This window comes from Falco cherrug, chromosome 10 (genome assembly GCF_023634085.1).
Source record: "Falco cherrug isolate bFalChe1 chromosome 10, bFalChe1.pri, whole genome shotgun sequence".
Classification (NCBI taxonomy): domain Eukaryota; kingdom Metazoa; phylum Chordata; class Aves; order Falconiformes; family Falconidae; genus Falco; species Falco cherrug.
Window position 1 is genome coordinate 30,124,131 of NC_073706.1, and position 24,150 is coordinate 30,148,280.

General features: G+C 44.0%; 1 protein-coding gene across 9 annotated transcripts in view; it reads left to right on the forward strand.

Annotated features, from left to right (window-relative positions):
• The window catches only part of DENND2B (DENN domain containing 2B), a 180,097-nt gene that overhangs the window by 143,325 nt on the left and 12,622 nt on the right, over positions 1-24,150 (forward strand). For all 9 annotated transcript variants that reach the window (XM_055723099.1, XM_055723097.1, XM_027810361.2 and 6 more), the window contains 3 exons: positions 3,699-3,776; positions 7,675-7,815; positions 10,814-10,962. In XM_055723099.1, the coding sequence (XP_055579074.1) occupies positions 3,699-3,776; positions 7,675-7,815; positions 10,814-10,962 (368 nt within the window). The remainder of the gene's footprint in view (positions 1-3,698; positions 3,777-7,674; positions 7,816-10,813; positions 10,963-24,150) is intronic.

The window sequence follows — 24,150 nt, forward strand, 5'->3', positions numbered from 1 at the left end:
CAGGTGCTTTGCAAAGGCTGCTTCCTTCAGACAGCTCAGCTGCTGCTATGCATTTGTGTTGGTCCTTTTTCAGCGGGCCTTGGGCAGCCCTTACTGCTTCCTCCAGTTTTTCTAATAATGCTCTCTGGGGAATTTTTTAGAAGATCTCAGATGAGATGTCCTGTCCCGTTTTGGGGAGGAAGGAGCACGGCCCTTCTGCAGTCTTCAGACTGATGCTAGTCTGTTTCTGGCTGTGCTTCTGCTTCTTTGAGGTGGCAGATAGGACTACAGTGCATGTTTCTCTTTCTTGCTGTTTGGTGAGTCTGTTTTAGCTGCCTTTCCTCTCCACACAGTGCATTTTCAGGTAGATGGGAGAAGTGGGGAGGAGAAATGCAAGACGAAAAATGTGTTTGGTCCCAGCTGCTTCGGTTCCTCTGATGTCAGCATGCTGGGTCTACTGTTCCCCAGGTTTTTTCTGGGGCTGTGAAACCAGGAGCTTTGCTGATGCTCCACAGCTTCCCCGGTGTCTTAAAAAACCCAAACCACTAAGTTATGTGTCTGAATGGCTGGCAAGTATGCACACTGGAGGGACAGCCTGCCTTACTTTGAAAGCGGTCATGTGCAGTATGTGAGAGACTCAGTGCTGTGCCAGACTGGGAGGAGTTCTCTGAAGGCTCCCCTAGATTTCAAGCACATGGGCAGGGAGGTGTGATTCGAAAGAAAAAAATGGCAGGCTTATTTTTTGGAGCAAAGGCCTCCTGTTTCTTCTGCCAAAGCAGGTTTTGGAGTGAGCTTTAGTCAGTAAACTTCAGATTAAACTCACTATAAAAAAGACTGTCCTTAGCCACTTGCAGACCAGCCCTGACACAGAACTCAGCTCCTTCATCTCTTAGCCAAGTTCTGGTCAGTTTATGTTCATCCTCTTGGGAAACTGTCTCGTTATCAACAAAACTTATTAGCATTTTCATTTGTGATACTGGGCTAAGGCTCAAAATATCCTGGGTTCCATGAAAACAAATCGAAAACAAATCAAAACCAAAACATCATCCCCTCTATCCCTCTTCTTCCAGGAGGCATGCAGTGCATTAAAGGCAGAGACACTCAGATGCCTCTCAGCTGTGCTACTTCACCTTACAGCTTCCCTGAACTGGACCTATTCGTTGTGGAAGAGTGAACCTTGGAGGACATGACTCCAAAGCTTTGTAGCTTGTTTGTAGAGCACAGCCTGCAACTTGGAAGCACCTTTCTCCTGGGAAGAGAGGAGGTTAAACCAGTCCTGTTGGCTAGACCCATTGTCCAGGTCTCCCCTAGTGAAAAGAGATGAGTCCAGGCAGAGAAGGGAGCACTGTCATGTCCCATAGAGTGTTTTTTCAGGGAAAGAAGCAAGCTAAAGCACAATGAGAAGGTGTCTTAGATCCATCTTTGAGTTGTAAACTAATGGCTGAGAGGGAAGGTTATGTGAAGAGTTGCCAGTGTTAGAGATTTGAGAAGTCCTGCCCCTCAAGAATGGCTTTGCCTGAGGCTTTTGCTTGCTGCCTCGTACAGATGATTTGTATACACCTGGGAGGCTATGCTGTTTGCAGGAAAAAGTCTCTGAAATAACAGAAAAAGCTGTCCTATACAATGAGTGCGAGGAGGGAAGAATCCCAGCTCTCAGAGACATGTAGCCTTTAAAACCTTTGAAAGCAGTGATATTTCATAAAGGAGAATCTTCGAGTAAGTGCTAAGTAGTTATTGTTTCTGGTCTCATAGATGACCCAGGAATGTGATGTTTTTACTGGCAGTCAGTGAGACCGCTCTTGGTTGGGAGCTATCCAAGGCTCCTGGCATGGCTTCGGCATTCCTGCAGATTTGACACAATGATTTTAACCAAAATCCCACATGCTTGATATAATCACTCAGTGTCTTTAGAAAGGGTTTTATACCTAATATGGACAAAAAAGGGCTCTGCTTTTTCAGAGATGTGACGTGTAGTGAGCAGGTTTGGATCCAGAAATAGACTCATCTGTATTCACTTAGCTTTGGTATTTTTTTTGTGGTCTTTATTATAACAGGCAGGCACCTGCTGACTGTCCAAGTCTAGATTGCAATATTCAGATTTCAAAAGCACAGCAACCTCTCTGTTTCTCTTGATTGACATCTGTATGGCATGTAAATGTCAAACACACCATGGGGAAGTTAATCACTATATCAGCAGAGTCTAATCATAAGACAAAGATAAAAATATACTGGCCGCCTATGTGGATACAGAGGAGATGATCAGCCACTTGGGCTAAATATACAAGTGGGCAGAAGCTGATGGAAACAGTGACTGAGCTGCTTTTTATCACAGGGTCGTTATTAATGGAAATTATTCTATCACTGCTGCATATCAATAATGTACAGCTGTGTGAAGAGGCTAAGTGATGCCAAGTGATTCTTTTCCAGCCACTTTTCGCTCCATGTGGCATGAGCACAGCTTGACTCCACGAGATGCTAGGAAGTAGGCAGCCTCGTCTGTTGTCTCAGACCCCACTCTTTGCTGCTGGGGTGCTGGTGTTTGTCAGCGTACCTGCAGCCATTCTGTGCCATGGGTGGACGTAGCTCCCGGACGAGGCAGCACCGGGACTTCCTTGCATTGTATCCTGGGACTGCATGTGACTGCATCTGAAGTCAACGAGCTGCCCTTTTAAAATAACAGCCCCTAGGAAGTGTGTGCCTGCTGATCTGGTGAAAGTCAGTTGCAACTACGCAAAACTGGAACGCTGCGTCTCAGCTTATTAAAAATACAGTGGGTAGCTGCTACGCATGGATGTCACTGCCATCTGTGCGTGTTGTGCACATGCAGGGCGCAGGCAGACCAGTTCTCTGCTCTGAGGACCTTGCCAGTGAGGACGTTTTTTCTAAACTGCTCAGCACAGGCCTAATCCTGCATCTTTTCCAGCAAACAAAGCTGAATGCAGCCAGCGGTTGTATCCTTCTTTCACACGCGGTGCGAGCGGGCCGTTCCCTGCAGCAGTGTAGGCAGGGTTGCAGAGTCCAGTGTGGGGAGGGAATACACTTCAGTCATGCCAGTTTAAACCCATTGTATTCTCTAGAAAGTATCTTCAATAGGATGGTTATAGAGGGTGGTCTTTATAGGTGGTTTTTGTTTGGGAGGGAGTGTGTGTGTGCATCATCGGTTCATACTTGCCACTGTTTTTGAAGGGTTTTATGTTCATCTTGCGTTAATCTGAGGAAGTTCATGGTTTAGCTCATGCCGCTTGCCTTTCTTTAGGTCTGTGAGCTTGTTTTCTGTAAATTGAGCTCTCTTTGAACATCATGGAGTGAGTGGGGAACTAAAGGCATTATAACCTCCCTTAGCACTGTAGTTCTCATCTTCCAGCACATGGCCCCAGGGTGGCCCCACTCTTCATGCCACAGCAGGAGCAGAGGACAATGATAGCACAGGCAAGAGTTACAGTCATAGTTAAATGTGCTTTTATGGCTGCAAGCTGGAGCGATATTGGAATACAACTCCAATGCACTGTGATTTCCAAAGTGGATAAGCACTATTTACGCTTTGCAGTTTCCTGTCTTATGGAAGAAATATGGTGCTTTTCCAAGAGTAGCTATTTTGATGGAGAAACAGATAGTGAAAGATGCCACATGATGGCTAACTGTGTGATCAGAGAGAGAAGTGTATTTCCTTATGACTCCAAATTAATATGTAATTTTAATCTCCTTTCTACTGTTATCAGCCAAGTGGAAAAGGCCCACGCCTACCTGAAGTTTATTGTGTCATCAGCCGGCTGGGGTGCTTTGACTTATTTTCCAAGGTAAGAAGATTTTTTTTTCCAATATTACTTTTTAATTTGATTGTTTACTGAGACACATCCACAGTGATGAACCAGACAAGAAGAATTTCTCCCTTTGATGGGAGATTACTGTATTTTACAGTTGCTGTTTTGGATATTCCATCCCTATTATTGGGTTCATCAAAGAATGTCCTATTACTTCTGTGACCGAGGCAGAACTTGATTCAAAAAACATCTGGGTGTCTGTATGATCTGGCTGACTGAAGTTTTTTCCATTGTTTTCTAAAGCCGTTCTGTGCTGAGCTGTAATTCTTGGCATCCAGCATTTGAATGATGGGCTGTACCACTTCTACTCCAATACCCCAGGGAATGATGAGGTTAAGAAAAAAGATTATTTGATGAGTGAATTCTATGTGCTTAGCTCTACTGACATGATTTTTTTATCTCTGGAGGCTAGGAAAGCACAGATAATCTTTTAATTGGCCTCCACATTAATGAATCCAAAGCTGCATTGTATGCTGATGTTGTTTACCATTTTGACACAAGAGTTTCAAGACAATAAGCAGGGTATTGCAGCTAAACTGGGGAACTGACTAGCCATAGAAACAGTCAACTGCCAGTCAGCTCCAGAGCCACTATCATTTTTCTTTTGTAAGACAAAAGGTTATTTCTGATTGATTAACGTTTGAAATGTCTCTCTGACTGCCAGTTTAGGGCCTCCTAGTTCTCTGAGAGCATGTCCTTCAAAATCCAGTAAGCACTTCAGAGTATCATATAGGATTTTCTGGTGATTTGTGAAGAACAATATGTCTAATGTCAAATGGCTGCCTTCCCCTTTTCCTATTTTGATACAGTGTTCAAGAAATGTTTTAAGTTGCCAGAGATTTTCACTTCAGATATGGGAAATCTCACATAACTTACACAGATTTTTTGTGTTCATTTGTATAGGAATAAAAAAAAAACACGTGTAAATCACTGAAGTTAATAAAAATCATAGCATTTATATTGTTCATATGATCTTGTAATCATACAGAATGTTATCTTCAAAGCAGGTTCCAAGCTTCTCTAGATAAAACTTGGTTTAACACAAATCTTGTGTGAAGAAAAACAGTTGGGTTGCAATAGTTAATTGCAATTCTGCTTCTGACCTCTTTCATAAAGCTCTGAAATCAAGGGTTTGTAACAGCGTTGCTTAGACATAATATGTATCTAAACACAGATATCTGTGAGTGAAACAGAATGCATTGTTCTGGGAAGATAACACAGCTCACCAGACTCATGGTCTGGAGAGATGTCCTGAGGCTCTTTGTTTGCTTTTATGTTTTTATCTAATTTTGATAGTGCCTATTTTTCAAAGGAAAAGTTGGGAAGGGGGAGCAAAAAATATTAAAAAAAGGAAACTTTTAAGTATCTTCCTTACAACCAAGTTATCACTGCACTGAGGTTTAAAGTCAGACAAGGAAGGTCATTTTACCAAAATTGCAAATGATCTGCTTTCCCAGTTCAGTCTGTCACTTGAAAAAAAGTTTCTGATCATCCAGCCAAAATGAACCCAAGTTTGATGGTGAGTGTAGTTTCACTGGCAGGGGCTGTTCCCAGGCATTGTGGCAGGCAGGTCCTGGCCACATGGACCACAAATTCATGGTCTAGGGGGGAAGGCAGGCTCTCACTCAGTTGCATCTTGGGCCCTGAAGGGGCTGTGACACACCTGTGCTCCTTTTCAACTACTGGTCTCATGGAGGGGGCTGGGCCACAAAAGGACCCCATCCACACTGGAGTCTGGCCACAGTGGCACTGTCCTACAGGGGACTGGTCACCTCCTGACAGTACGGGCAGCAGGGTGGGAGCAGGGCGTTTGGCAGCACACAGGGCTGATGCCAGCAGTGGGCTGGATTTAGCACAGCTCTTTAACACGCACTCCAAGCACCACATTTAGAAAGGGTTTGGACAAAACAGCTGTTGAATGAAGGAGGAAGAGCTTGAGCCTTAGCATCCCTGTTGGTTTTGAAGACAGATGTGTGGATGGAGACAGTCTTTTCTTCCAGCCTAGTAAGAGGAACCTGGGCTGTCCTGATTATTAAATCCAGTGAAAGACAGGAAAATTATCATGATGGTACACTTTGCTGAATTAGTCAAAACAAGGAACAGTTGTCTTTACAGAAAACTGAGTGATGAAAGACCATGAGATATTAAACCTTGAATATTATTTATCAGAAAAGCAAAAGGAGTCCTCTGTTTATAAATGTTTATCATTCTGTTTCTGATAGCCTGCATTATTTTCAACTTCTTCAAAGCCTTTCATGCTCACTGTTGTAATACCTACTGCTAACACAGACTTGAGAACCACAGATATATTCACTTTCAGCCAGTTCATTTGATCATGATTTCAACAGATGTTTTTGACCATGTTATCTCCTGAGATCTCTGATACAACTTTTATTCAGTTTAAATGCTCCTTTTTATTTGTTTTGTGAAGGTTGTTGGAACAGTGATATGACACACACATGGCCCCCAACTCCAGCAACATAAAGCATTAAATAGTGACTGCAGAAAAGGAGATACATGTTAGGCATGTTACAACTGCATGCTGGCAGGGTGTAGGAGCACTAAGGGACCTGGGGTATAGCCTTGGTTCATTACTGCTTCCCATTTGGGCAGCTGGTTTTGTTTAGTGAGGATGGTTGTGCTCCAAATTACATCAGGAATGAAATTCATATCTTCATTTATGGTTATCTGCCACTTCCGTGGGCTGGAATGCAAGCTATGTATATAGGGTCAGCTTTGCTTGAGTTAGGTCTTCAGCATGTTGCAAGGAAGAAGGGGAAACTATACACCAGTGCATGCCTCTGTTGGCATTTGGTGTCATTAGCTATCGTTGTAAGTCACCAGCTTGTGCTTAAGTATCTTTTAATGTTCTGTTTCAGTGAAAAAGCATTTCCAAGAGAAACAAGGGGAAATGCCTGGCTCAGACCCACTAACTCGTGTATGGCCTTTTGCTCTTGAGTGGTGGTTAAAAGATCACCATTTCAGGTCAAACCACTAACTGCTTTGAAGCTTGTTTTTCGTCTTCTTTAGGTTTATCATCTATATGGTCTGTCTAATGTGGGAAAACTTAGCTGTGATCTAATTTATGTTGGCCCATGTGACCAAAGAGAGAAGAAAATAATAGCCCTCTCTATCTGTAAGAAGTTCCATCTGCTGATTTCAGAACTGGATTGCCTGGTCTGTGTCATGTCAGACAGAAGATGACCTTAATGCAGGCACCCAGTGTAAACAGCTGGGCATGTTTCGTGAGGCTGCTGCTCGTGGTTGGCTCCAGCTCAGTACAGACTGCGACGTGACCACTGCCGCCACAGCCGGGACTCTTCCAGGAGCTCTTTCCTGGTGAACCTCTGCTGGTGTCTTAGTGTGACAGGGTTCCTTTTCTTGCTGGTCTGGCTTTTTCCTGCCCTCACAGTTGAAATGGAAAAGATGCTCAGGGCAGAAGAAAGTGTTTCTCCTTAATGCATATTTCAAGATAAACCTCTGAGATGTGATGCTGACCTGGCCTGTGATCATGGGATTTGTCTCGATCTTTCTCTCCTTCAGCTTACCCTGTTGTTGAGGCAAAATCCCGACAATAGAGATCCCTTTTGCCATGCTGAGTCTCCTTTCTCCTCTCCAGATTTGTTATTTCTTCCTTGTCTCTGTGTTAACTGCATTCACAAACAGGCTCCGTTTTGTAACTGGAAAATATATAATTTTTAGAGTACAATCAAGTCCTGTGGCTTTAACGGTAGTGAAGAAATGCATGGCGGAGGAGAATTAAACTTAGCTCTGCCATGTGTTTAGGCACATGTGGATCAAAAGATGCTTCAAAAGTGTATATGGTGCTGACATGTTCTGTCCATTTCTCTCTCATGTCTTACTAATGGATCAGATCCTGGATGAGGTTGAAAGGAGAAGAGGAATATCTGCTGCCCTGGTTTATCCATTTATGAGGAGCCTGATGGAATCTCCTTTTCCTGCACCTGGAAAGACAATCAAAGTCAAAACCTTTCTGCCTGGAGCTGGAAACGAGGTAAAAAGCAACTGCAAACATTAAAAGTCAAAGCCTCCCCCAACATCACTCCAATATCAAACAGCAAAAGAAAACCAGGAGAAGACGTATGGATACCGCAAGGCATGTGAGGTGGCACACCCTCAAACTGAGCAGTGCAGGAGCAGCACCAGAGTTGATAAGATAGTGCTAGTTCCCACTGATGATTATAAGCCAACGTATTGTTATGCATTTGTTATTTTCCATTTATGAATAACCTGTGTTTAATGAAAAAACCCACAAACACCACAAATGTCCTAGTGTGCCTGGCCTAGTGCAGTTAACAGACTACAGTGTTGCTGGGCTTTATCACAGTGATAACAAGCAAGTATCAGTTTCCCATGCTGACTGTGCTTAAACAGTTTGGCCACTGGTTGTTATTGCAAACCTCATTACTTCTGGTCCCGGCCTTGGTCGGGGGAGTGACCAGCAGCATTTCAACAACTCTTTTTGGCAATAAATACCCATTAACTGGACCTCAAAGAAATAGTCTATATTTGGAGAAGCATGTCATATAGAAGTTTGTGTGTGTGTGTGTATACGCATACATATAATAGATTTAATTTCCTTTTATTACTGACTCAAGTGGCTAGAAGCTTAGCATTATACAACATATGCCTTACTGGAAAATGGCAATATCGGTGCCTTGCTTAAAAAGTTTTTTGTAACTTGAGGCTTGCTAACCCTTCGCCATGTCAAGTTCTGCTCTCTGTATGTCCTTACGTAAGTACACAGTAGCTCCACTCAGATGGGCAAGCATACAGAGGAAATACATTACTGCAGATATAAATAGAATGTGGCCCAGATAGTTGAAGCAGGAAAAAAATTCCCCTCTCGGGTTATTTTACACTGCTTGGGGTTAGTTTTACAGTGCTATTACTATTTTTACATTGAACAATATTTTCTCCAAGTGTAGTGCCACTGACTTCAGCAGAGTGGGCTTGTGATGTCACTTGGTATGAAATGTAAAGTGTTCCTTGTATAAGTGACTTGTGAGGCATGTTTAAGTCACAGGCATTTTCTTCTGGAGAAGCAAAAGAAAACTGAAGGGCTGATAGGTGTGACAGTGGTAAGATCTGATAATGCTTTTTTGATGTGAATATATCTGAGAATCGTGGATCTGCAACTCCTCTGTCCTCTGCCCAAGCTTCTGAACTCTCCCAGAGAAAAACATTGAGATAATTCCAAACAAACAACTCTCTTCTGGCTGAGCTTTGCTCTCTGTTATGCTAGTACAAACTTGTTATTTAAATGGAATGCACTGGCTTAATTAGGAACAGAATCTTGTCCTTCCATTGTGGCTCCTCTGGCCTAAACAAAGATGATGATTAATTGGGAAGTAGACAGTATATTTCTTTGTGATGAGGCAGACTGAAGCAGAAGGCTTTGCCAGGCAACAGAAAACATCCATGGCATTTGTAAAATCTGCCATAACTTGCATTGCATCCTACCCTGCAGCAAGATTTTAGTGTTGGAAGTTTTGCAGTAAAACCAGCTCCTCATGATGTGGCGCATAAAGGTGAGTGGAGCTTGCAGTCCCCCTGCTGAGGAACGGATGGGGGCACCTTTGCTGAATATAAGAGAGGTCGGCAGGCAGCGTTTCCCAAGGAGGTATTCATGGGACACCATCACGCTGCAATTCGATTCTTACTGCTGTTTGGGGCAACAGCTGAGTGACGGGTATCTGATGCTCTGGCACCATAATGTTTCTGTATTTCAGGCCTTAAAAAAAATCAAATCTGTACAGAAATACTGTTCTAACAGTGACATTCTTTTTCCAGTCCTATGTTTACTCATCACAAACAGTATTACAATGAAACTGGTACAAACTGGGTTTGTTTCCAGTATCGTGTGGTCTTGATCATATCCTTAAAACAGTGTGCTTGTGAGGAATTTTGTCAGGGCTACTCCAGTTTAAACCCAATACAGTATGCTCATGGAATGTGGTGTCATGTGCATGAAAACATAAAAGTGGTCTAAAGCAATAAAGTGACGGTGATTTTTCGACATATGGAAAGAAGGAGATGTATGTATGTTCCTATTAATATGTCTTCAGAGATTTCAACACAGCTTCAAGTTAGCCAACTTTTCCTCTTTCCCTTCTGTTTCCTCAAATTCCTCAGTAGTTCATCATTTGCTGTCTTGCACTTCATATTTTTCTCCCTCTGTTACTCTCTTCATGTTATTTTTCCCTCTTCTTTTTTCTGTCCTCCACCTTCAAGTTCCACATCTGAACATGTCAATTGCAGAGTAAAAGGAAGATATAATAAAGGAATCAAGCAAAAGGCATTTGAGAAAAGGAAGGAGAGGGCCTGAGGTCATGGATGAAGTATGAAAATTAGACTTTAAAGGGATGTCACAAGTCACCATCTAAGACCTTGTCCTGACTCCCCAGTTAAGTATATATATGTACATATATCTTTATGACAAAAAAAGCTTGCAAACATTATATAGTGAATTATGCATCATAGAAGAGTGAAAATGAAGTAAATTGGGTTTGCATTTTGACTGGCCTTTCAGTTCAGTCCCTGGCTTCTATCTAGATGTGAATTTGGATTGCTAGCCAAGTTCATAACCAAATTTACCTTGTCTGTATGGCTGTTTTAACCCTGTAAGCTTCCGGCTCCAGTGTTTGCAGTTTGTTACTCGGTTCATCCTGTGGACTCAGCCAAGCTTTGCATCTCTGACAGGGTGTTTAGAAGGCAGAATTATGCTTCCATCGGAAATGACAGCAGATTTAATGTGCACAACGGTATTCTGGGAAGAAGAATGACTTGATAGTGAATTGTGTAATATGCCCTTTCTCTGGAGTGCTGTGCCTCCGGCCTCAGTTTGCAAAAGAGGATGGGGGTCATTTTCTGTGTCCCCTCAACAGGAAAGCACAGAGCAGTGCTGGAGGGCCCAGGCTGGGGTGCTGGGCGCCCCTGGCACTGTCAGCCCTGACCAGTGATGCTGACTGATGTTTGTTGGATGTGTTCAGGTTATTGAGCTGCGGCGGCCCATGGACTCACGCCTGGAACACGTGGACTTTGAATGCCTTTTCAAGTGCCTCAGCATTCGTCAGATCATCAGGATCTTTGCTTCTCTCCTGTTGGAACGGCGTGTGATTTTTGTAGCAGATAAGCTCAGGTAAGCGGCAAAGGGACCTGAACCACACATTCAGGACAGTAGTATCTCTGGATACAAAATGCTTTATGAAATGTCCAGAATGGTTGTCAGATGTGAGGATCCTCTCACTGTAGGTTTTAAATAATTTTTACATCAATGGAGTTATTTGCATCAGGTGGGACACGCATTTGCTATAAACCACTTGTGTCTTGCTTTCCCATCTGTAAAATGGTGCTACCAATACTCACCTGCTTCATAGTCAGCAAATTTTTGCACAGCATTTTGAAGCAATATAGACCTTAGCAACTTTTCATTTCAGGTTTTGGAACAGAGTAGTCATAAACAGTAGCAGAGATCGTCACTTTGTGGCCATGCAGGTCAGCCAGGCAGGGAAGTGGGGTGCTGAGAGTTCACCTGGTTTGCTCCATGCAGTACAGAGTTTATAGTGGGGCTAGGTTTCAAATCCTGCACTACAGAACGCATCCAGTGGGAGTGTTAAGAATGCTATCATGGTCCATCCCAACTAGTTAAGGTATTTCTTCTGGTGCTCACATGACCTGAAAATGTCTACTTTCCAAAGCTCCATCCTGGGCTCCTTGCTACATCCTTTCAACATACCTCTTACTTCCCTGCCCTTTGATTGCGGCCTCCCCTCCTTGGCTCCTCTGAGGCGTGAACTAACCCCAAGGTGTAAGGAGTGACAGCGACATGTCACAACTCCACATGACCTTTACCAAGGAAATGGGAGCTCTGTGCAGGCTGCACCCCTGCCCTGCAGCAAAGAATCATCCCTGGTTTAGATGCTTGTGTAATCCATACACAAAAGTATAGACGTTGTAAAGAAGACGTTCTTTGCTGTGGCATGATAAATAATGTGAGATGGCAAATAAAAATAAAGACCATAATTTATTAGACTCAGGAACATCCAGTGTCTTTTAAAAGGACACAAAGGACTGTATGGGTGGTTAAAAACACAGATGGATCTACCCAAACAAACTCTGTTAAACACTTTATCGGCCCCGACCTTCTCTGAATGACCGCCAGAAATAATAGCTACACTTAGTGGCCGCCAGTGTATACAATAGCAAAAATACTTTGCATAGTAAAAGCTTTACAACCTTTAGGGGAGAATTTCTTAAAGTTGCAGACCCTTCTCAGGTTATAAAGCTACTTCCTCAGCGGTCTTTTTTGTTGTCTAGATCAACAGGTGCATTTTATTTCATCCCTTCCCTTGTCAATAACCCTTAATTTGAATGACCATTTGGGATGACTTAATTTCACATAAACTCCTGGTGAGAACTGTGTAGCTGGTCTGGGGTTTCTGCAGCACTTCAGTACTGATATGAATCACACCATGAATATTGAGGCAGGTGGCTTTTGGAAATACTGTTGGTGTATTCCTTCTGACTTTTTCTACGGCACGCTTAATTACATCGTTCTGTCTGTTTCTCTTTTACCATTCATTTAGCAGAATTAGTGGCACCCACAACTCTAACTCGTAATGACATGGGTCTGCGTTCCTTCAAAAGGCGCAGTGATTTGAGTGGAAAATCACAAAAATGGTACAGAGAAAATAAGGGCTGTGCTGTGCTGCTGCCAACCGTTGCTCTGCTTTGAAGTTCCCAGTGACTTCTTTGTAATGTCCTGGTTTGGCAAAGTACCCCAAGCCCCGACCTGTGGACCACGGGCACAGAGCTGCGGGGATGGCTTGCTGCAGGAGACATCCTCAGCCATGAGGGCTGGGACAGAAAGCAGCCATTCCCTGGAGCGTTTCTCTGGGACAGCTGGCCTAGCCAATGTCATATAACACTTATGGGCACTATTCAGAGAAAAGAAGCAACAATTAAACCTACTTTGACAGGCTTAAGGCAGCTTGGCTTGGAAAACAGTCATATTGCCAATGCTAAAGGCTCATGGTAAGCCAGGACTTCATCGGGCAACCAGGGTTTTATACACATTGCAAGCCCGATGGGAAGCTAACAGCTCAGGCTTGCCTGTGCAGTTACCTTTCTCCTGATAGCTGCCTAGTCCTACAGGGCTCAGAGCAGAGCGTAACAGTCCTGCTTACAGGCAAAGTGCTGCTGCTCAGCCTTTTGGCACACAGAAACAGAGCACCGAGACCAACCGGAACTGGAAGTAATAAAGATCCCTTCCAGTAAACACATATCCAAACACTGCGCTCTGCCGCAACAACTGTTTTCCAGTGAACTGCTGTTTCTGTTGTGAGAGCGAGCCATCGGGTCGGGGGCCATCAGCACGTACTTTGAGAAGGGAGAGGACTCAGGTGGATCCAAGAGGCTTATGAGGTTTTGTGGTTGCTCCTGTAAGAAGGGACAGAACCTGTCTTATAAAAAGGTTTATATTCGTATACTTCATTATATCTGCATGTACCCTATATTATATCCATATACTTTGTTTTGTTGAAAAAGAGTATGACAAAATCTGTGTGGTAGATAAGTCCCTGGATTGATTTGTGAATCCTGAGCTCCTCTTCTGAACCCTCCGACCTGCTGTGTGACACACGCTGGAAACGTAGCACCTCTTCCTAATCTTTTGTCTGGTCTGTCTGGGATCCTAAATGCTCCAGGATGGAGGCTGCTTCTTGCTCTGTGTGTGCATGTGGCTCTACTTGATACAGTGTGGCCCCTCTCAGCACGGGGATCTAGGAGGTACTGTAAAATAGAAACTAATAATGAGTCCTTTGACAAAGGCCTGAAGAAAGTGACAGTGGATTTAAATTCAGTATTTACTGAGGTTTTCATGGTTTAAATGGGGATGAAGTCTAAAATGAAACACTCCGGCTTTGAGCTAATAACTGTCTGTCTTGGAACCTTCGCCTTGTCTGATGTGAATTTTGTTTATGGGCATCACAGCTGAAACTGAGGGAGTTTACCAGTAATGTGGAAAAAAAAAAAAAGTGAAATATCTTACAGGTCCAGTCTGTGGGCCCAAAGAACGAGAGCAGGAAATTAAAAAGATTTTACAAGGGTTTGATTTCTGCATGTACCCAAAAAATAGCTTAGAAATAAATGATGTTGAGGCTTAGGCTTGAAACAATGAGATGCAATGGGCTTTTGTGGCTGCCTGTTTAACAGGTCTCCAAGCAATAAATGATTTCACACATTATACAAGGTTGGGGAAGTCAGGCCTAGTGAAGTGAGATTAATTCAATAAATTGTTATTTATGGTTCTTACAGTGCCCAGAATGTGAAAATTTATAGTCCTTGATCTTTGCGCAGAAGAGGTTGCCATTTTTCAACACAGAAAGTGATGCTACCAGCAATGAGGAAACCATAGAAAGTTTTGAATGACAGGACTGTGAGGTTGCCTCGGTTGGATATGTGCAGTTAGGTTTGAGGGTTTTGTTCCCTGACAAGTTGCTTATCTATTTTTTTCTGCTTGAAATTGGGTGAATAAATCCCTGTGGCTATTTGCTCACCTTCAGAAATTCATTTGAATCTGGTAGTGGCCTTTCAGTAGGTTGCCTTTCATGAACAGTCAAGAAGATAACAGAGAAATAAAGATAACAGTAGAGAAACTTGGAAGAAGAAGAACAACTCATAAAGGGGTAGCTTAAAGCTCCAATTCCTTAAACATCTGCTGAAAGCACAACTGAGACAGTATGTTTCACCCCAGTTCCAATCCCCTTTCCAGCTGGGAGCCCCTGTTTGTGTTCCTGCTGCTCTGCCTGTTCACCCCGACCGTGAAACAACCCCGTGACTGCCAGCTGCAAAGGAAGAGCTGCTCTAGTGCAGTCTGCTGGGGTTTGCCAGGCAACAGATGCAGAAGTGGTGGGTTCTGGGGCTCTGGGAACATTGGCATTGCTGCAGGCACAAAGGTAGCAACAGAAAATAAATAGAAAGCAAACATTGGAAGGAATATATTTCTCTGCTTGTTTTAATTTCATGCTGGGGAAACAAATTTGTGGACATGTTTGCTGAGGAGAGGTGATGTCTCCATGCGAGTGAGAACAGTCTCTTTGCCTTTTCCCCTGAATGTTTGGAGAGGGGAAAAGGAAGGCCTAGGTCATCTCAAGGTCCCTTTGTTATAACCCCTTTTTTCATAAGTAAAAAGCACTCTTGCTGTAATCCACTGTACTGTGAAGGACTCTGAGCACATTTTGCTTACATTTCACATGTGGGTCCAGTCCAATGCCAGCCAGAGCAGTGGGAGTGTTTGGATGAGACTTGTGGTTTGCTGTGGATCTCAATCCTAGCATATTCCTTTCAGCGGCCTTTCTGAAGCTTTAGGGGTTGTGAAAGGCTTCTATAGAGTCCCTGCTCTTGTAAAAGACAAAATAACGTTTCATTGTTGTGAATTTTGTTTTTACGTGAGGTATTTCAGCTTCTTCTCAGTGAAGCAGGAGCATGGGCCTCAAGGAAAAAAATCTCATTTGACAGCGATGGGTTTTATGCTTCTAAATTGTACAGGTGAGCTGGGAAACATACCCCAAGGCGAAGGTGGGCCAGATGTTTAAGTGTCACTGCTAGCTCAGGAAGTCCCTCCTCCTGCTCCCCTTGTTGCTTCTGCCCTGCACCGTGCTCTCCCTCACCCAGGAGGCTGTGCCAGCCCAGCCACAGTAGGAATTACTCATTTTGCAAAGTTTCTCCAAAGCAGATGGGTGCCTCGGCAAGGTCACACCAGGAGCTCCTGTGCTGGGAGAGGGGCAGAGCAGGGTACTGGGGGCTGGGGGTTGGCAGGAGCATTGGGATGGGCACGCTTCAGGGTGGTGTTGCTACTGAAAGGTGTCTATTGTGCACCATCCTTAGGTGTGAGCCAGCTGCATTTACAATCTCTCATGTGAATAAACCCACCAGTTTTTACCCACGTGCAGGGGAGATGGAAGGGAATAAGGCTGAGGCAGTGTCGGATGACAGCGAACTTCAGTGCAACTAAAGCTCCTGCTCATCAGTGCCTTCCTCCCTTAGGGATGGCCACAGATGACTTTGTCTTCCCAAGGAGGGATTTTTCCCCCTCCGTGTTTCTCAGCCCAGGCCCAGCATGGACCAGCAGTCTGTCAGCCGGTGTGCTGCAGCCCCCTGAAACCCTCCCCTGCCGTGCTTGCCCCATGAAGTCAAGAGGTGTTGTTGCAAGCAGAAGCAAGACACCTATGAGGTGGGAAGATTTTATCCCGTTACGGATAAAAAGCTTTTATCTTGTTAAGGGCAAAAACCTCCCTACCTCTCCCCAAAGTATTTTGGACTGCCAGGAGGGATCCATGTTCCAGCACAACTGTAGAAAGTCCAGGCAGATCCCAGACCTGACCAAAGGTTATGGGCTCCAGACAGAAACACTGACTAATGCAGGACTGAAGCATAAATATGTAAATACCAGGGGAAGTCATCCCGCAGGCACGTCTCTCTTAGCTTTGTGGAGCAAAAGGGGAGCAGAGTGTACTTGTATTCAAGGGCAAAGGCTTTCAGAATAAACAATGGCATTTCCCCAGTCTCAGGCACAGACACAGCTTAGGGCTGTCCGTGTTGTGTCCGGTGCAGGGAGTGTCGGTGCTTGTCACCTATTTGCGGCTGTTCTTTTGCACAGTTAGCAGCTGAGAGGCAGCCTGGGCCCCTCTCTCAGTGCCTACCTAGAAAAATTGTGTTAGGAATCCTTTAGCAGACAAGAAATCATAGCATAATCTTGTAGCTCAACTTAAAATATGCAAATTTAATTAGGTGATAAGTGGCAATGCTTTAGCAGCAAGAGTAAATCATTGTTCCTCAGCCCTGTAGCAAGATCAAGTGGAAAAGCACCAGTAGCTAAACTTTTGGGCAGATTACTAAATTGAAAGCTCATTCCTTATTTCCTTGTTGTTTATTTTTTATTACCAGAAGTAGGGTATAATTCTTACAAACTATTCATGGCAATGGTAGGCCTGACCAGGCTCACCTGCTGCCTGGGGATGCTCCTTTCCAGTAGTCTGTCATACCATAACACTTGTAAAATCTGCCAGCCTGTGGGTTAAAAGGTAAAAACGCATGTGTTAGGACAGAGAAAGTGTGCTCAGTAAACAGACAGTGAGCTTTGACCAGTAATAAAGATTTCCTTTACTTTCCCTGTCTAAAAAACCTCTACAAAAAAAAAAGGTGAGGGAAATTTGACGACAAACACATGCCAGAAACCACCTTGTGAGGGAGAATTTACTCTTGCCAGCCTCTAACTGGTCTGTACCATGTCTGAGCACAGGCTACAGGAGACACAACTGTGTTTTCTCTTGGTCCCATCTGGCACAGCCCTATACTGAGCTAGAAGTACAGTTCTTTGTCTACAGAAAAACTGTTAGTTATCAGCTGTGCGTTAAAGAAGGAGGTGTTTAGAGATGCAAGCTGCTGTACCTATGGAATGTGTAATAGTTCCCAGATCTTATGTCTAAACTGAGGAGAAGTATGGATTGCTGACATTTCTTCTGGTATTTTTTTATCCAAAGATCTTGAAGTGCTTTCTTAATACTGTCAGGATTATTGTCCTTGTCTGGTCTGCCATGCTGAACATAAGCTAAAGAATTTCTTCCACTAATTTCTGCAGTGGAAGGAATGAGTCCTTGTATAATTATCCAATATGTAATCATGCCTAGCAGACAGACTTTATTCTACAGCAAAAACATCCATTTCTCATGTAAGTAACCAGAGAGTTTCCATTTCCTCCAGTGAGAGCCAGATCAGCCCTCACTGAGGAGTGATTTAGAGCCCGCAGACCACCCCTGCTTTACCTAAGGGACAACAGCTTGCAGCCCCTTCATCTTTTCTAAAAGAAGCATCCTCTAGAGTCTGTCTGAGTCTCCGTTACCTACCCCGCAATCGCTTTTCTTTTGTGAGACTGTTTTTTCTCAGTCTGCTTGCACTATGAAGCATCACTAAGTAGAAACATACATACTTAAAAAAAACTTAAGCCTTCTGTAACATATGTGATTATTTGGCCTGATGTAGCTGCAATTTCTTGATATTCTGCTGCTTTCCTTCCTACCAAATACAGCTAGCAATCTTGTTTGAGTAGGACGTTTCTGTGCAGCCCAGTCCTGCAGGATGCTGAGCACCTTGTCTTACAGTCTAAATGCTAGGATGGAAGGTGTTCAATGTGATGTGAAATTGGTGGTTTAAGGTAACTAGCAGAGCTGTCTCTCAAGACTTTTGAGAGAGATTTTGCACTTTATTCCCCCCTCTCAAGTTATACTTGCATTTTGTACCACTTGGATTACATTTCTCTGGCACTCAGGTTCTGTGATGACTGTTGCCAACCGAGGAGCTGTGCATGGACAGTAGGAAAATGTGTGTCAGGCAGAAGAGACAGCCTGAGAAACAAAATGAACTTTCAAAGTCTCTGGCTTGTTTAAGATTTCACAGTCCCAGTGAAAAGCAATTTAATAATGGCATTTTTAATATGCAGTAAATTTTGATGCATTTTTAATATGCTGTGTCCCAGGAAGGGTAGAGCTTGTGTGATTTTCCTTTACCTCCTTTCCTCTTGCCCTGCTTTCCAGTGGTATTTATTCATGTCACTTCAGGCTTCGGCCAGTGCAGTACAGTGGGAAAACTTGATCGTTTTTCCACTTACAATTTGTGCAACCAAATTCACTCTCTTCCCTTTCCCTGTGAAAGGGATTGGGATAGGAAGATGACCATGTTGTTTGGTGATTCTCTTCTGGATTGCTTAGTGGCACAATAACCATATGGCCATAAGTTCCAACATTTTCCCAGCTCAGCTTCTAGCTCCCAGCAAGGGGTTTAGACAGATTCCCTCTTTTCAGCTCTTGAATGAGAAGGCTTAGGGGGTTGGGATTGCTCTTCTCCTCCTACCTAGAAAAACTCTCCATCCTACTTCACAGCTGTCCTGTTGTTAATAGTGCAGTGATTGTGAATCTCAAACCACCAGTGTGAACATTAACAAGGACTGGCGGGAGCAAAGGTCCCCAGTGTGGAAAGAACAAGTAGTTGACACTCCTGGAGCACCTGGGCCAGAACCACTTTTGTTACAGATTTGTGCTAAGAAACTGTCCTGCAGGAGGGGACTGGATAACTCTGTGGGCACTATGGATAACTGTCCACTTTGAAACATTGGGGTTTTTTTCTTGTAACCACCTGACAAAGCTTGGGCGGGTGGCTGATGTGTCAAAGCAATGTCTTTTTGCCCAGAATCCTATTTGCTTGAGCTTTGTGGAAAGCATGTTGAGCACCAGCTCCTTGAAAAGCCAAATCTTTCTTCTGAAGGGCACTTTGTGTGTCTCTTTCTCTAGGGGCTGTCATGTGCCTCTCTTATGCAGAAGCATTATGGGACGAAGAAATGTCTTTGTTAAAACCACATTCCCCTTCAATCAACCTTTTGCTGCTTTCTTTTAAATTAAGTACTGCAGAGGTATTCTGAGAGAGAGAGTGGGGAGAGGTGGCGGGTGGCAGTGGGATGGGGGGAGGGGAGGGGGTGAGAGAGATCCTAACAGTGCGTTCTCTGGTCTTCAGCTCTCAGCTCCATGTCATGCAACCTTGACCTGTGCCATGAGCCGGGGTTGTGCTTTGCAGTTATCTGTGGGACCTCAGACTGTCTGTCACTCAGGTGTTCCAGGAAGGTGGGAGCTGGATTCTGAAAACACAGCTCTTAATAAGACAAATAATTCACTAATTTGTGTAAAATTATGGTAACATTTGGAAATTTTTCATAAATTATCTGTCTTTTAATATTTGGAAGAAAAACAGAAAGGAAGTATCCTGTATAGTCAAAACGAACCTTCACTTACTTCTTCATTGGCAATATTACAAATAACATTGAAAATCTGAATAACTTTGAGTGACTGACAAATCCAGCAGCTTTAAAATAGGAATATCGGAGGGCACATCATATTTCAGTCCATCTCTGTTTAGCTAGGAGACATCATCCCATCAGGATAGGCAGCTACAGGGTGCTGGGTGTTCCTAACATCACCTCCTGGCTGCACTACGGCATCGGAACATACCTGCTTATTCCTTAAGCCATTGGCTGTAAATTACAGTTGGGCACGGATTGCTGCTACAGCCCTCCCGCGTAACAACGTGGGCTACCAGGAGCATCACAGCTGTAATCTTTCATCTCTTCTATTGTAATCTTAGAAAACCCTAAATTTGAAGTTCCTTGTTCTTAGCATGTATCTTAGCACAGAGCTGAGCGTATCAATCAATATATGGCCTAAAGTTCTGTGATGTTCTCTGTTCCGCTATGACAGGATGTTTACAGTGACAGAAAAGCTTTTCTGTCCTCATGCTTTTGAACAAACTTTCACGGGGGAGCGATGAAAGGACAAGGACACACTGTGGCAGGCTGTCACCCCTTCTGCTCCACATTGCCTGGTGTACTCATTAAGTGCTGTGGGGGTGTGTTCAGGTAATTACAGCAAGGGTGCTGATGCAGCCTCACTGGTGGGATAAGATAGCACAAGACAGAGGATGTTGCAAGCTTAAGCTAAAGGGGATGTGGTCAGAGAAGAGTTTATGGATGAAGATGCTGCCTACTCAGTTTTCTGTGAAATATGGTAAGGAGGGACTAGAAAAGCAACACAGAGGATGATGCAAACTGTTGGGCAAGTCTGCTGCATGAACCGTAGTTGACACGGCAAACCATGGCTCCATGAATTAAACTCAGAGAAAACAATTCCAGAAACGGGGTTGTAGCCATTGTGTTCGTCTTAAAAATCCACCTGGAATCATCAGTTCCACAGAAGAATCGGTGCCTGGGTTCTCTGTAACTCAGCATCAGTCATCACTGGAGTGTGTCCCAGAATTAATGGTGTCACTGGTGCCCCACTGGTACGGAACTGCAGCACTGCTTCCGTCAGACAGGTGAGGTCATATTGTGATTACTTTATGAGACTTTTACAAGCTTGGCTTTTCTCAGGCTGCATGGTAGAAAGCACCAGAAAAAGATCTGAGGTGTGAGTCATTTCTTGCAAAACAAGGTTTGGGCTTGGCTTATTTTCATGGGGGAGAAACCACCATTTGAGGGGTGTGAGGGTTAAGGAGCTACACTCTTTGAGTTGTAAGCTAGTTAAGAAGATTCTGCAAAGGACAGACGATAATTGGGCTGATGTGATGTGGAAAGTATGCATTTCCTCCTTAGTCTGTGCCCCCTTCTCTCTGCCAGTGTTATCGCTGAGGCCTTGTTTGCACTCCGTGAGATAGCGTAGTAAAGGTCATTTGCAGCAAATGTGTCAGCATTCGAATTAGGGGAGCCAGTGTGACTTGACTTTGCCTTTCACCTCTGGCAAAAGCACAGTTCGGTTCTCACTTTTGGATCAGGCTGCTGCTTGCCATGTGCTTGCCTGTGCCTTGCTCAGGAGGTGAGGAAGCAGTGGATGTACCCTGGAGGCTGACGGGCATGACGCAAAAGCAGCACTCCTGGTTTGTGACACCAGTCACCCACCCTGGGAAACGTTCATCTCTTGTATAGTATTTTTCCTTTGTCAAGCTCCTGTGCAGAGTGAGGGATTTTCACCTGCTTCTGGACTAAGAGTTGTTAGCTCACTGCTGCAGCTGGGTAATACATGCTACAGTCCATAACAGACAGGGGGAGATCTCTCATTTGTGCTTTAGAGAGCTCTTTACCCAGTTGCAGAGATCCACTGTAGCAGTGTTTGCTGTAGTGTGTGTAATGATTGTTATGAAATGTTCAGAACTGGCTGCTGCATTTGAGTTGGCTCGAATGGACTTGGCTCACCGTGAACCTCACATGAATTATATGTGTTCCCCTCCACCACGATCACATTTACACTAAAGAATTCCCTGTTTTATTTAGACACTAGGAGCAGAGCTTTCTATTGACAGGTCTCCCCTAACATCAAGAGAAAAAGTAACCTAAAATATACACGTACAGTTTTGTCCATGTTTCCTGAAAAGAAGGCTCTTGGGTATTGATTAGAGATACAGTATTAGCTGCATACTTCGGGGCAGCAACTAAAGACCTCATGTTGTGACTCTTAGTTTACCTCTTACTTAAGTGTTTGCTTTAAAAAAGAAATCACAATACAAAATATTACTCTGGCTTTTACAGCCTAAACTTGCTCAATTTTTAATGTAATAGGCACCCATGACTTTGAGTTTGAACATCTCACTGATGATTCTAGAGAAAGGTCAGATTTATTAACAGGAAATTCAGAGAGTTCAGAACCCTCTTTTGAGTCACGTATGCAACCGCTCCTTCCAAAACTTCTTGCAGCTACCCAGATTTTCACAGATTTGCCTGAAGGTCAGGTGAGGAGAGGAGCCTTGGTAGTGGTAGGGGAGCACTCCTCCCTGGGGACCCCTACAGAGAGGTGGGCCCTTTACAGAAGGATTCTGCCACAGGGAATTCTCGCTCAAGGATTATTTAATTTAAAATTAAATTACATTATTAAAAGTTAACAAATACATTAATAATACATCAGCAGTAAATGAAATTTATTTAATAGCTTAAAGAATTACAGTCTGTACTTCCAAAGCGCCTAATAAAGGCTTGAAGGATTCTCTGTAGTTTGCTTTACCCCTGAAGGGTTTCTAGAAAAGCAAAAAATTGTTCAGATTTCAGAAGCTGAAACATGACTTGCTGATGAGAAAGGCTGACTTCACAGCCATTCAGAGAGTGCTCTTCCGCAGCAGTCTCATGGTTCCAAAGGGGCTGCCACGTATTGTGGTCTTGTGTGTGTGCGTGGGGACTGATCTGATTATAATGGAAGCAGACAAAGAAAAGGTCTTTGAGGCTTCATTTCAGCGAAGTATTTCAGCACAATGAAAGTAAGTTAAGACTGAAACTTGTGCTGAATACTTTGCTGAATCAAAGCCTAAAACAGTAGTTTGCCTGGCCCCTCATGCTTTGTTTTAATTGGTGAACCCAGGCATGAACTGACTATAATTCCTGCTGCTTTGTAATCATTAGAAATAATTTTTCTATCAGTGTCCAGATAAATTACTGTATTAGAATTCATTTGGGTCAAACAGCAATAAGCTGAGCACCAATTCTGGTGTTTGTTTTGATCATAATCTTCTGTCTCTCGCATACAGGTAAATATAATGGTTGTGGAGGAAAACTGTCTTTTCAGTTTGAAAATTATTGCTGGTAGAAACTGCATTTTTGTGTCTGTCTGCTTATCAGCAGGCTGTGCGTAGTGGGGCACAGGGGAAGCAGTACCGAGGTGCCTGATTCGTATGAGCACTGGCTATGTTTGGCCTGCACCTGTGCCACGAGCAGGCTTTGAGCCACATCTTCAGCTGTGCCAGTGTCTGACCTTCCCTCCTGCAGCAGCAGCCCCTCTCAGCATCTCTGGTACCAACTGGGGGTGGGTAATGGCTATCAGACAGCCTCACAGCCCTTCCATCTGCCTATAGCAACAGGGACAGGGGAAAAGTGTCACAGGGACCTAATAATCTGGCTGCACATGCATGGCAGCTTTATCCACATTCATATTAAATTGTTTTCCCTGGTTCTTGCATCGTTTGGCTCAGCCAGACACTGTCTTGTCCCTTAGTTTTGCATCCCAGCCTCTTTGCCCTCAGTTCACGTTTCCCAGGCTCATCTTCCTTCCCTCCCAGTTCTGCCTCACAGGTTTTATTTTTATCCATTTGCATTTAATTCGGTCTCCTCCCTTTCCTCCCTTTCCTCCCTTTCCTCCCTTTCCTCCCTTTCCTCCCTTTCCTCCCTTTCCTCCCTTTCCTCCCTTTCCTCCCTTTCCTCCCTTTCCTCCCTTTCCTCCCTTTCCTCCCTTTCCTCCCTTTCCTCCCTTTCCTCCCTTTCCTCCCTTTCCTCCCTTTCCTCCCTTTCCTCCCTTTCCTCCCTTTCCTCCCTTTCCTCCCTTTCCTCCCTTTCCTCCCTTTCCTCCCTTTCCTCCCTTTCCTCCCTTTCCTCCCTTTCCTCCCTTTCCTCCCTTTCCTTCCTTTCCTTCCTTTCCTCCCTTTCCTTCCTTTCCTTCTCTTCCTTTCCCTAGGGTTGGTTCCCTGCAGGATGAAGATGATCTTCCTCTCCCAGATAAGCCTCCCATTTCTCTGTGTAGCCCAGGGCTACAATGGAAAGGAACGTGCTGCTCAGTGTGAACAACAACTTCTGAAGAAATCAGCAGCTAAATAAGTCTCTTATTAATATGCACAAAATTATTATTTTAAGTTGGCTTCTAATGTAACCACATCAGAGTGAATTTAGGCATCACTGTTAGAAGTCCTTGGCATACAGGGCACTCCCTCCTGCCAGCCTTCAAGTCCTTGCCATGAAAACTTGCCACCATTTCAC